This window comes from Copadichromis virginalis, linkage group LG7, assembly GCF_057382275.1.
Source record: "Copadichromis virginalis isolate Kocher_CV1m ecotype Utaka linkage group LG7, C_Virginalis_male_GT1.1, whole genome shotgun sequence".
NCBI classification, from domain to species: Eukaryota; Metazoa; Chordata; class Actinopteri; order Cichliformes; family Cichlidae; genus Copadichromis; species Copadichromis virginalis.
The window spans coordinates 48,403,707-48,416,886 of record NC_140624.1 but is presented as its reverse complement, the minus strand read 5'-3'; the positions used below and the strand labels follow the sequence as shown (position 1 = coordinate 48,416,886).

At 37.7% G+C, this 13,180-nt stretch overlaps 1 protein-coding gene across 1 annotated transcript in view; it reads left to right on the top strand.

Moving 5' to 3' along the window:
- Positions 1–13,180, top strand: part of brinp1 (bone morphogenetic protein/retinoic acid inducible neural-specific 1) — a 120,347-nt gene that overhangs the window by 72,766 nt on the left and 34,401 nt on the right. Inside the window, exon 5 of the mRNA XM_085463844.1 lies at positions 11,406–11,511. Coding sequence (XP_085319970.1) covers positions 11,406–11,511 — 106 coding nt within the window. The remainder of the gene's footprint in view (positions 1–11,405; positions 11,512–13,180) is intronic.

The following is a 13,180-nucleotide window of genomic DNA, read 5'->3' as shown; positions in this document are numbered from 1 at the left end:
TCGAGGCTCACTAGAGCCGGCGAGAACAGCCTATTCCCGGCACATCATTTTCAACCCCCCCGCAGTCTTTCGCTACTCAGGGTAAACATGATATATAAGTCACTCGGATAATTTAAAAATGTTATTGTTTGGCTTTTTTCAGTGTTTTATTTGTTCCTCAGTAAATTGGTTTGGCTGAGATTAAAGTTATAGTTTTTACACAGCTGAACAAACGTCAAACAGAAAACTGATTAAACAGAAGTGTGAAATGGTAGAGAATTTACTCTAGTGTCCTGTTATGTTTTACATTGAACGAACAGACGGCCGAGTTTATTAAACTCCACCGAGACAATCTGCAAATTTCATTAAAAGTTTAATAAACTATCATCTTGTCTTTATTTTTAGTTACCACATACCTTAAACACTTAAAGCTGTAAACTAATGATAGTTATATAAGAGCAGATGCTGCTGGTGCAATAAGCTGTACGTTTTACATCCAATGGATGCATGATCTGATTAGTCGACTAATCGCAAAAATAATCGGTGACTAGTCGACTATCAAAATAATCGTTCGTGGCAGCCCTATTAATGGCACATGATACCAGTATCATGTTTGAGAAGTAGCAGACTGTTTTCTGATGGACCCATGTAAAATCAGGAGCACTTTCTCTCACATGAAAGCTGTTTACTATATTCTATTGTATGCTATTATTTGCTTTTTAATGCACACACATTTGCACATCTTTTAAGAGTAAAGAGGTGCATACTTAATTGTATTGTTTTTAGGGAAATCTGTGTTAAAAACACCTAAAACAGTGGCTGAGCATGTGCTAAAAATGTAAAAATACATTCAGCATTATATACTGTATATTTTTTAGTAATACTAATAACATTGGTAATATATGTTAACCTTGTCTGATATTCAAAATGCAAAACATATTCAAAACAAAATGCATTTAGGATGAATCTGTATTTTCCTTTTACTTGACTAAAAATAAAGGCAGCCTAAATTGCAGTTCTCCAGTCACGTCGGCTGCAGACAGACAGTGATCAAAATGTGCAGTGGAAGCAAAGTCCATCAGAAGGCACGGATCTATAAACACAGAGAACAAGGGCTTTGCTCCTCCAATATTGATTTAGTATGGCTGTAAGTCCTGCTTTGGAGTGCAAACTTACAATCAGGATAAAAAACATGCATCAATACAGCAGAAATGTTTTCCACATTTCCCATCTGCAGGTAAGCAGGTTGAAAGTCAGTTCCGTTGAAATAGTTTGTAAAATGTTCAAAATCTGACCTCTGTGAGATTCAATATTTAATACATTTATTCACTATTAGTTCATTCAGCATCTGTCTAACACTCTTATTACCCTGAGGATTTATAGTAGCTTGAATACACACAGTCTCATGAAAACGTATTTTTTATTCTTACCTGGGTTATCTTTTTGTACTCTTTTTGTACCTTCAAACAAATATTGTTTTTTTAAAGCACTGTATATACTAAAAACATGTTTAAATGTATCAATTATTTTGAACTATGAATTCATGGATTTAATATTATACTTAAATTTCTAATGTGAAGGGCAAAATAAATAAGTAGCTTTGTATTGTATTTGTATTATGTGACATATTTCCACAGTGTATAAGTCTGGAATGATAGATGGCAAAACAACTGTATCCTTAAGACACAATTGAAATGATTATGAAAGCTACAGACAACTAATGTGTCTCTACTGAAAGAACTGTCCTCCACATTGGAGAATGAAGAATTTTCTTAAAATGAAAACCATGTTTCTGTCAATTGTCTGCCTAATCGAATAGCCAATTTAACAAAGAGGATGAGACAGACCCTCAGCCAGCAGTAGAACAGCTCCATCAACAGTGTTTATATGGATATTCGTTGTGACGGGCATTCATGAGAAAGATGCTGGTGCCCTGACTGCCCTGCTCAGAGAATCACCAGAGAAGTGCGACAGCTTCTAAAGTCTTGTATGTGTTTCTTACCGTGATATATTATTATATGAGTCAAATACAAATTTCGCTGTGAAGACAGCAAATGACCTTGAACATGGGTCTATTTTGTATATTTTAATTTAGTTTGATCAAGATGATAAAAAGTTGTTTTTCTTCTTCCCTACTTTTTCATTGCTGTTGTTTCTTTGTTTTTGTTTCACTCTCACTCACATTGTCTTTGATAGGATTCATATCAACAGGAAAGGTAACAAAAGTATTCTAGAAAATGTAATCACTTGCAAAAATCAGAATTACTACGAGAAATAAGACGCACACATTTTTAAAACACCGTACTCTTATACACTCTGAATACACTCTCTATTAAGTTATACAGGTATACACATTATACAGATATAGAATGCTGCCAGATACACTGATTCCATACCTAAATCCTCATATGATTTTAAGTAAGAAAGAAAAAGAAAATCAATGATCTGCAGCACCGTAAATCAGAATTTATGCTGTGTATGACTTTGGCAAGCAATACTTGATTAACTGTGTCATTATCAGACTACTAATGAGGCGGCAGAACAGCACGTGGACATCAGGACAGCCAGCAGGGTATATCACAATCAATCTTTGATGACATCAGACATCTGTGCAGGCACTAATGCAAAGCTTCCTCATTATAAACGTAGTTTTTTTCATCAATGAGAAATACAAACAGTTGTTTGATTGTTATTGGACTCCTACAGGTTGCACATGCTGTGCAAGTTACAATGGTTGGAATACTAAAACACATAGAACACTATTAATCTTTAATAAGAAAATTTCCCTAGGACCACTGATTGTATTGCTAAATAAAATTTGGTAATCAAAATCACTGATGGAAAAATGGTTACATTTGGCTAAAGTAGACATGGTCTAATGGTGAAATTTATCACAGGAAAAAAAAAAGCCCAACAGCATGGCACTGATTCTATATGTCTCTAAAACTCTACCGAATGGATGTTTCCATGACGTTTTTACTCATTTGGTCTTTTAGCTGGGTTTGGCTGAGGTTACCGCTGTTACATACATGTCAGCTCAAAATGTTCAATTAATTTGAGATCTAGTAACTGCAAATGTTTAGAAGATAGAGTAGGACAACTTGTTTGCCAGCCTAGCTGTAAAGGGGCATGGTTAGCGGCTTAGCTAAGTGCTGTCTTGCCAATTTATTTTGGCAGTTAGCCTGTTACTTGTGTCAGTTGTTTCAGAGGTTTTTGTATACATCCAGTCTTAGAGGAACATAGGCACTGAATTCTTACAGATGCCCACTCCACAATTGTGACATCGTGCAGTGAGTATGACATTTTAGAGCCTCTGCCACAAACCGGTCCTTTGAGTCCAATGCAGCTATTATGAGTTGGAGATGGATTATACTCCCTGAAGTGAAGATGTAGAAAAATATGTTGACTTGGATAGATGATTAAAGGGGACAAACCTACCACAGACTACAAGCTATAACATAGATAGCAAAGTGGCAATTTGTGAATGAAATGGTTATCAAGAGGGCGGGGAAATGCTCAACAAGATCGATTATTTTGTGCAAATAAAGAGAAACACACTCAAGAAGCAATGGAAACGGTATAAGATTGCTACTAAAAAGACCCCCCCCCCACTCCTTCAGTGTGTACCCTAATGATTCTTCAAATCCCCCCCAAATTCTCAACAAGCTCAAAGCCAATTATCATTACAATACACAGCACTTTCTGGATCATTGCATGAACTTAAGGCACCTGGCAAGACAGCAGAAGACTACACAGGTAAAGACGAACAACTGCTCCTGGCACTGTGGTTAGCACCACCACACATTACTGGTTGAGTATTCACTGTAGTACATGCATGGGAAACCCTTTTGACGTGCTCCACAATGTAAATCTCTTTACTGCCAAGACACTGAAAGAACTGCAAGGCACATGCAAAAATTGAGTTTTTTTTAGTGTTCCTTCACCTATAACCACCAAATCCCAAATGAGCGGCTATTGCCAGGCCCATCCCTCTCCTGGGGATGTATCAAAGAAGTATTTCATCAGGTGAGATTGCTGCCTGAAGATCGGCCTATATAGTGATTTCTTGGGTGTGAGAGACTCTACTACCTAGAGTGTGTGAGTTGATCCTCCTGTTTGGGAATATGTGTTCACCAGGTGGTGCCCTATATATACTCCATAGCTAATGGCTATGCATTATCACAACCATCAGGGAAATGATGACTGTTCTATCAAGCACTTCAAAGTAAACAACTAGCTTCTGTTTGCCAGAAAGACCAAAGATGTCATCAACAAACAGAGGGGCTTATTAACTTATTAAGATAAGATAAAATAAGATAAGATAGAACTTTATTAATCCCTCGGGTGGGTTCCTCTGGGAAATTCGACTTCCAAAAAGCACAGCAACGACCGAAGTTACAGTTACAGAATTGTTATATATATATATATACATATATATATATATACATATATATACACACACACACACACACACACACACACACACACACACACACACACACATATATAAATACAGAGACAAATATAAATAAAATATACAAAGGGGATAAATAGAATAAATAGGAATAAAAAATAAAAATACAAGTGAATTGCACATTTCAAGTGCAATTATTAATGACTTGTTAGCTTTGACAGTGGACAAACTGTTAGCTGTGTCATTAGCCGTTTACCCAAGAAGATCATCAGCTAAACATACAGACATGTACCCCATACACCTGCCCTGGGACTGTGCTGGTCATCCCACATCCCACAGATACGCTGTGCTATAAACTAAATTGCTTTCCTCCCTTTTCCCCCATTTCTCACAGGATTTACTATGAGGGTCAAGGTTCTTTTTCACCAAATCTTGGACAAAAAGCAGTAGTGGAATGACCTTTTAGACAATAACATGCTTACAGCAATGGAAATTTGCTAACATGACCTGCAACACTTGGATGACAAAAGACTGTCTTGCTGCTATGTGAGTGCAGCTCTTGACCGTGCAGCCAGTAAGTGGGAGATTTACATCTTCTGAAATATACCCTGGCATACAGGCGGTTGCATGGGATACCTGCTCACAGACAGGAAATAGGATACAGGTGATAACTCAGAAAAACATCCTATTAATTTGTAATAACCATTTCCTCTAAAGGGATAGCGAATCCAGTTCATGCCAGCCAAACCCCCAATGCATAAGTTGTTCACTACTAACCATTTCCCTCTATGTAAGGGTCGACACTGTTCTTTCTGGCAGTCATCTGATCATGCGCTGCACAGAGTTCATTCAGTTGTTCTTTTTCACACACGCATCATCTCCAACATCCAACCCTTGAAGCAATTCCCATAGATCTATTTGCAGATTTAATTTAGCCACTTTTCAAGTTGAAACTCTAGCCAGTCCAGCTGTGTTTGTGATTGAAACTCATGCCATCTGTGCCCCAACAATAAACCCTCTTTCAAAGTCTTTCGCTCTTGCATCTTGAGACAAGACCAGAATCCCTTTGGGCAGCTAAGCATTTCATCCATGACACAGCATCTATCCAAATGTTAACTGTTTAACTGTATCATACATTGAGCATGTATGGTTATTTAGGTTTATCGTTTAGTTTGTGATCCACTGGGATGTTTCAGTGCAAAGAGTTGTCTTCATAAAAAATGTAATGGCTATACGTAAGATTTAAGCTCATTCTTTAGATATTATATGGCATCTAAAATACTTTTGGTTAATGTAATTGTAATGCCCTGTGATCATTAATGAGACTTTATGATGAGTGTAAGTCAGCAATATAGTTTGAAAGTAAAGTCCAATTCTAATGAATTACTTTAAAAATGCTATTATATAAACATTTCTAGGCACTATGTAAGGGTTATTAGCAATTATATGATAAATATAATTGCTGCATATGTAGAATAATGCTACCTAAAAGCAGTGCAATGCTAAACTTATACATATGTTATTTCAACCAGTTACACTATTAAAACTTTGCTAAAAGCTGCCATTAATGGGTATAAACATTTTTTCAATCATATATCAATTCATTACTAGCATTATTTTTAAGGTACTTATATGTATTTATATGACCTTCTTACAAAACGTTAGTGAGGTTTTTCCCCACTGTGCATAAAATCATACCTTGCTGATAGAAAAAAGATGACATATGGTTGTTTGTCTTTGTGTGGCTGAACTTCATTGCTGCAAGCTAGGACTCCAGTGGGGAGGGAGGGTCATTTAGGAATGAAAATAAGATACCCAATGGAGTGTTTTAATAGAAAGAAAATGTCAATTTTACGAATGAGTGTGTTCCCGTGGAAATGTGTGATTATGCAGCAAGACGTATGATGAGGAACTGGCTGTGTGAATGTGTGCTTGCATGCTATCTTGACTGTATGTGAGTCTGCATGTGACTGAGCGGCTGACTGTGTCGCGTACTCTATAGTCATTCATGCATGAAGTGTGCAAGTGTGCATTCCTACAGGGTGTGCTTACTGCATCCCTCACAAGGTCACCTATCCATACAGTTACTCTGGGCAGATTTACACCAGCAATCAATATGCACATTTCCTGATGATGCTGCAGTGCTGTGGGTGGTGGTAGTGTACCAGCAAGAGTCATATGATCCTTTTTCTCATCTCTCAGTCTAGTCTTGTGAGCCTTGTGTAGGGCAAGAGAAATTTAACATGTATACAATATGACCCAGATTTTTGTCGTCTGCAGAAGCCAAGTTCGGAGCAGTTTACATCTAATTTGCATTTGCCACAAGCAAGCATGACAGATTTTATATTCAGTGTTGCTTGAGTTACAACACTCGAGGGTGCCAAGTTTATAATTAGAAATGCCCTAAAGTTGATCTTTTTTTTTTTTTCCGATCACTTAAAACTAAAGAGTTACATTAATAATGTCTTTTACACTTGACACATTTAGATATTTAAATATTCATACAGAGAATTTTATAAATGTTCAAGGGAAATGTGCTACTACAGAAAAAAAAAACGTGGTTGCTCCGTGCCTCCAGTGTGACTTAGAGGAACACTCTAGCCACACGAAAAATGATATGAAGTAGGCAGAAAAGTGTCCTGAGAGAGTTTTCACTACCAGGGTGAAGAATTACAGAGGAGCACGTCTCTTCTTTTCTATGTAGCCATAAATAGCAAGTCATTAAGAAAATGGCATGTGATGGGCAGATTAGGATGGTGCAGCACAAGAGACGTGTAATGAAGACAGTTGAACCTTACAGTAATCTTCCCTGTCCCACTCACCCATCTTATTGCCTCATACATTGTTTTCCTTATCTCACATAGCTTCAAACCACCTTTTATTTCTCCTTGTTCTTTCTTGCAACGGAGACTAGAATAATGTGTGGTTTGGTTTCAGAGAAACATCCTTTTCAGTATAGCAGTATAGAAGTAAGATCATACTACTCCCATGACAACTTCAAGGAATTGTAGAAATAATGACAGCTTCCTATGCTGTGTAATTTTAATGAACCTGACAAAAAGTGATTTTATTGCACGCTGAAGCAGTCGATACACACTGAATCATATGTAGAGATAGGGAGATGTTTTAGGTGACAAATGACAAAGTTATCTAATACAAGGCATAAGGGGACGGTATTATGATACATCTGGAGAGATGTATTAATAAAAAGATAGGTATACACTGGCCTAAACTCATGGATGCATTTACCTTTTGATACATGTGTGCACAAACTATGAGCAAAGCTCACATAATAGCAGTTTTACAGCTACCTTTTCCGTGTTTTATCCCTAATAATTCACAGTGCTTTAGAGTCTATTTTGTATAATAATTTTATATGAGATTCTTTTTTTCCATTGCACAGTTTTCACGAAATGACCTTTACCTATGATTTTAACTGCCAAATGTTCCTCTTTGTATTAAAGAAATTCCAGTTGGCGCTTAATGAAAGGCAGGTACATTAGAAAGGTCAGCTATAGATGTGAAGTGAATGGGCCTGTGTGCTGGAAAGGCAGATACCCAATTAAAGCAAGTTAACTAGGCCAATTCAAATCAAATAAAGTGAGAAAGATGACGGACTATAAATACATAGCTTGAGATGTAAACGTGCAAATCAAAATTTTCAGATGTGCTTGAGGTCAAAATGTTTCATGGGGTAGCTACTTAGCCACTGATCATTACATATGCAACCGGTTCCCAAGAAACAAGCAACATGATTGAGTCTGAATGCACAGACACACTGTATGCAAACACACACGTTACCCACAAGTACCCACACATACTACATGCACCTGATGTACTGTAGCTGCATGGTATGTATATCATGAAGCTATATTTTGCATTTTGAAATACAGAGAACTTTGCACAGGAAAAACGTAGGTTTTTTTTTTTTTTTTTTTAATATATGGGGCTCGGGGAATAATATATGTGCATTAAGTCACCAACAGAACCTGCAACTTTAGATCTCCTGTGCATTATCTCTTATTTACTTGGTTAGATGATTTTCTTGGTGACAGATGACAATTAGATGGTTGTTCCAGAACTATGGTTTCTGTCTGTGGACTGTTATACAGTCCGGGCCCAGTGGGATTCCACTGTTGTGTTCTGCTTAATAATCCAAATCCTCTAAGTCCCCCTTGGCCCACTTCAGTCCTTTGATTGCTCCTTGTATTTTTATTACGTTACACTCCATTTTCATAATCTGGTGCATAGCATTCTTATGGTGTGTGGTGGAGAAAATGAAAAGACAGAGCCTAACAAGTAATGCACTACGCTCTCCTAAGGTCATCCAGATTACAAGGGTCAGTCTCTAATCCTTAAAGCCGGGTGTGCTCTTAATTTGGAACCATAATTCTTGGAGCAAATAACTCCATAGAAAAATGGCTGTGAAGAAAAATGGCAAGAAGCAAGTGTTCATATATATGCACACAATTTGTGTGAGAGTAAAGATCTAAATATGCCTTAGCTTGCCCATGAAATCACCTATTTTGTCACATGGGAGATGTCCCGAAGTGACAGGGGACAGATATCCACCTTTGTTCAGTCACCCTGGGTCGTGCAATACAACCTTTTGAAGGAGGTCATTCATTTCACAATAAGAACAACAAAAAGGGAGGAAAAGAGCTGGGTCAGCAAAAATGTGAATGGCACAGTGTGACTGCGTCGTTCTGTTATCAGTTCAGATGCACACATTAGTCAAGTGCACCTCAGCACCTCAAAACTTCAAAACCTTTGCCATTCAATTCTTTATTTCTTTTAACCAAACTAATGAATTGTGGCTAAAAACTGCAAGGAGGTGATCATTATTACCTCATTAATAGTTTTTAAAAGTCATACATGCTAACCTTTGTTGAAAGGAAATTTCTTTGAATGTGATTCAAATTAAACTGGAATAAGCCCTTATATTATGAAGACAGTAAAATGTGAATTTCTAATCTGGAAAGCAGGAGTTCAGTTACTTACAGTGCTGTAAACAGCAGGTACTGCATGCGTTTTAATTTAAAATAGTAAAGCTTCAGTGGATCAACCACTTTTTCCCATTTGTATCTTAAAGGAAAAGACCAGTAAAACATTTGGTGGTAGCAATACCAGAATGCTAGCGTGACATTTTTAAATAGTATTTCCAATCTCTGTATGTTTCTTTCACACTCCATTCATTTAATTTCAGTCATTAAAATGTTGTATATTTTTAACAAATAATATGCAACAATGGCATACCGTAATCTACAGATAAAGAATGTCAGCGTTATCGTCAAATATGAAGAACAAACAAAACAAAAACAAAAAAGCTATTGCATCTCTAGCATGTGCCCTAATATAGCAAGATTTATTCAAGAGCATATTGATTGAATATGAAGATTATATAGTTCTACTCCAGTCTGTCCCTGTCTGTCTTCTGATTTTGCCGCCTGATGCCAGGGGTAGATTTACATCTGTCTAATTTCGTGCTTGTCAGCCCACCATCTGGTATGGTATCAAAATTAAAGACAGGAAAAAATGATATCACACTGTCAATCACACACACACACACACACAAATGTGCAATATAAGTTACTGAAGCTGTCTGTGGTGAAAATTCATCTCACAACAGATATGAATGTGATGGTTCTGCGTCTTGACCCAGTGTTTTGAATCTTGTTTAATCATTATTGTGTGAGTGTCTTATGTTTCCTCGTTTAGTTTTCTTGCACTTATGATTGCACTTTTCTCTGTGGTTTTGGTTTAGTTCCCTTTAGTGTTTCCCTTCCCCTGTGTTTTGTCCTCAGTGTGTCCTGTAGATGTCAGTCTTGTTGTCATGCCATGTCATCTCGTAGCCTTTGTCTCTGTGTTCTGTCTTCAACGTTCCCTCAGCCTCCCCAGCCTGTCTAAAGCCCTCTGTGGATACAAAAGCTCACCTTGTTTTTCACACATTTTAATGAGTTCAGTTTTAAATCATTTTTGTTTGCAATATATAATCTTGTAAGGGCACAAAACTTTTTAAATTGGCATAATCTCAAACCAAATCTAAAAATGAAGCATTGATACAATATGTAAAATATTCTAAGAAGTTGCATTTCAATCCAAACCGTGATATATTCTCAATCCAAATATTTTTCACTGTTCAAAGGCAGGTTTGTCTGCGCCTCCTCTACCCCACATAGCTCCTAACAAATATTATTGCACTATTTAAAACTGGAAACAGTCTTTTATGTCAGGAATTTCAGGGATCTTTTTGCTTAAATGGGTAGTTTCAGAAGCCCTTCCATCATATCAGATGTTGGAATGTGTAAAAATGACTAATTTGAGGACTTGCAACATGTGGATCATTGTTTGCAAATTTTGTTGCTTTGTTTAAATTTCTTTATATTTATTGATTCATTTGTTATGCCTCTGAGATAAAAAGATTCTTTCAAAATCCTTGACACAGGTTTGACTAAGCCAGGCTAGATTTCTGATTTCAATACTTTCTGTTATGCTTACATTGTTTTATTTTTTTGTCATAGATAAAGATGTTTATTGTTTTGTTGTTTGGAACAGAACAATCCCATAGTTCAAAAATATTCCTCCTGCAAAACAGCTTAATTTCTCCCCCCCCCCAAAAGATCGCATCCTTGTGGCAAGATGAACATCAGCCTTGTGGAAAAATAACCGAGTCAGTTAGTTCTCAATACATTATTTGCCTGTTGGTGTAATAACAATAGTGTGAATGCTGTACAGTCTGTACATATGAGAGTCTAAGTAGCTCAAACATAATAATACACCTAAACATTGTTAAAGGGTGGTTTGTTGTGTGATGGCTTCTTTTAAATGAGGAATACTTCATCGAGCAGAGTACAGTGAAAGCACAATAGATGAAACAAAGATATGTAGTCGTGTAATAGTGTAGTAATACTTGAACACAACGGGCACGCAGACGTTTGTATGCCCGCACGCACACAAGTACAGAAAGTGAATCTGATATGTGTTTTTCATTTGAGTCCTAATTCTCTTGCAGGTGACAGAGACACGGACGGGCCCGCTGGGATGCAGTAGCTATGACAATCTGGACTCAGTTAGCTCAATCCTTCTGCAGAGCCCTGAGAGCAAGCTTCATCTACAAGGTAAACACTGCCCACATTCATCCCCAGAATGCTGGCTGTCACAAAGAAGGAGGGTCAAACTCTCGCTTGACCTCTAAAATGAAATGACATCTATACACTTAGATGAAATAGTCTGAGGTGGACTAAAGAAATGGCTTGTGGTTTCTGAAGAATTGAAAGTCAATGCATTTTTTAATTGGCACTGGGATGGGGATAGAATTGCTCCCCATTCCCATCTGGGGATTTCAGCACAATGCTCTGGTTATAGACGTGCGCTTGTGTTCTAATGTGATTGTGTCTTAAGTCTTTCTAAGCTTTGATCAAAGACAGGTCTCCAAAACAGTTGTTTGAACAGTGCAAACTAATCAGTCATGAGAGTATAAAGTAGCACTTTCTGTGTAGCTGCAATGTGTAAAGGGACAAATGAAACAAGGTGTTTAGACAGTGTTTTTATGTTTGACAGTGCTAGAGCCATATAATGGTTTATAGGAACAAGCTCGCTATTTATACAGGAGTTTCTTTCATTAGGATTTGTCAGTATTTGAAAATGAATCTACTTTGCTCATGGATCATACGTTGGTCAGTGCACACAGCAAATTTACCTATGAATGGTGATGTTCTTTTAAATTAAAATAGGTCTGTCTTTCTAACAGAAGTAACAATTAGCTTAAGAGAGGAATTAAGATAAGATAAGATAAGATAAGATAAGATAGAACTTTATTAATCCCTCGGGTGGGTTCCTCTGGGAAATTCGACTTCCAAAAAAAGCACAGCAACGACCAAAGTTACAGTTACAGAACTGTTTTATATATATATATACACACACACACACACACACACACACACACACACACACACACACACACATATATAAATACAGAGACAAATATAAATAAAATATACAAAGGGGATAAATAGAATAAATAGGAATAAAAAATAAAAATACAAGTGAATTGCACATTTCAAGTATTGAGTCTATTGCACTGTTGACTATTTACAAAAAGTATTGCACAAGGTATTGTACAGTGAGGTGCAGAGGCACTACAGCTTAGTTGTTCCCCCCTCCTTTGTCCTCCTGTTTCCCCTCCCTCTCCCCTCCAGAGAGGAGTTAAACAGTCTGATGGCGTGTGGGACAAAGGAGTTTTTAAGTCTGTTAGTTCTTGTCTTGGGGAGAAGCAACCTGTCACTGAACAGACTCTTCTGGTTGTTTATGGCCGTGTGCAGAGGATGCCCAGCATTGTCCATAATGTCCATCAGTTTCTTTAATGTCCTTTTCTCTGCCACTGTCACCAGAGTGTCCAGCTTCATGCCGACCACAGAGCTAGCCCTCCTGATCAGTTTCTCCAGCCTGGATGAGTCCCTCTTTGCTGTGCTGCTCCCCCAGCACACCACAGCATAGAAAAGTACTCCAGCAACCACTGACTGGTAAAACATCCTCAGGAGCTTCCTGCAGATGTTAAAAGACCTCAGCCTCCTGAGGAAGTACAGTCGGCTTTGGGCTTTTTTATACAGGTGCTCTGTGTTGCATGACCAGTCCAGTTTATTGTCCATCCACAGCCCGAGGTACTTGTACTTGTTGACCACCTCCACCTCCTCCCCCTCTATCTGAACCGGCAGTGGACCTGCTCTAGACCTCCCGAAGTCCACAACCAGTTCCTTAGTCTTTGAGGTGTTGAGTTGCAGTGTCAGT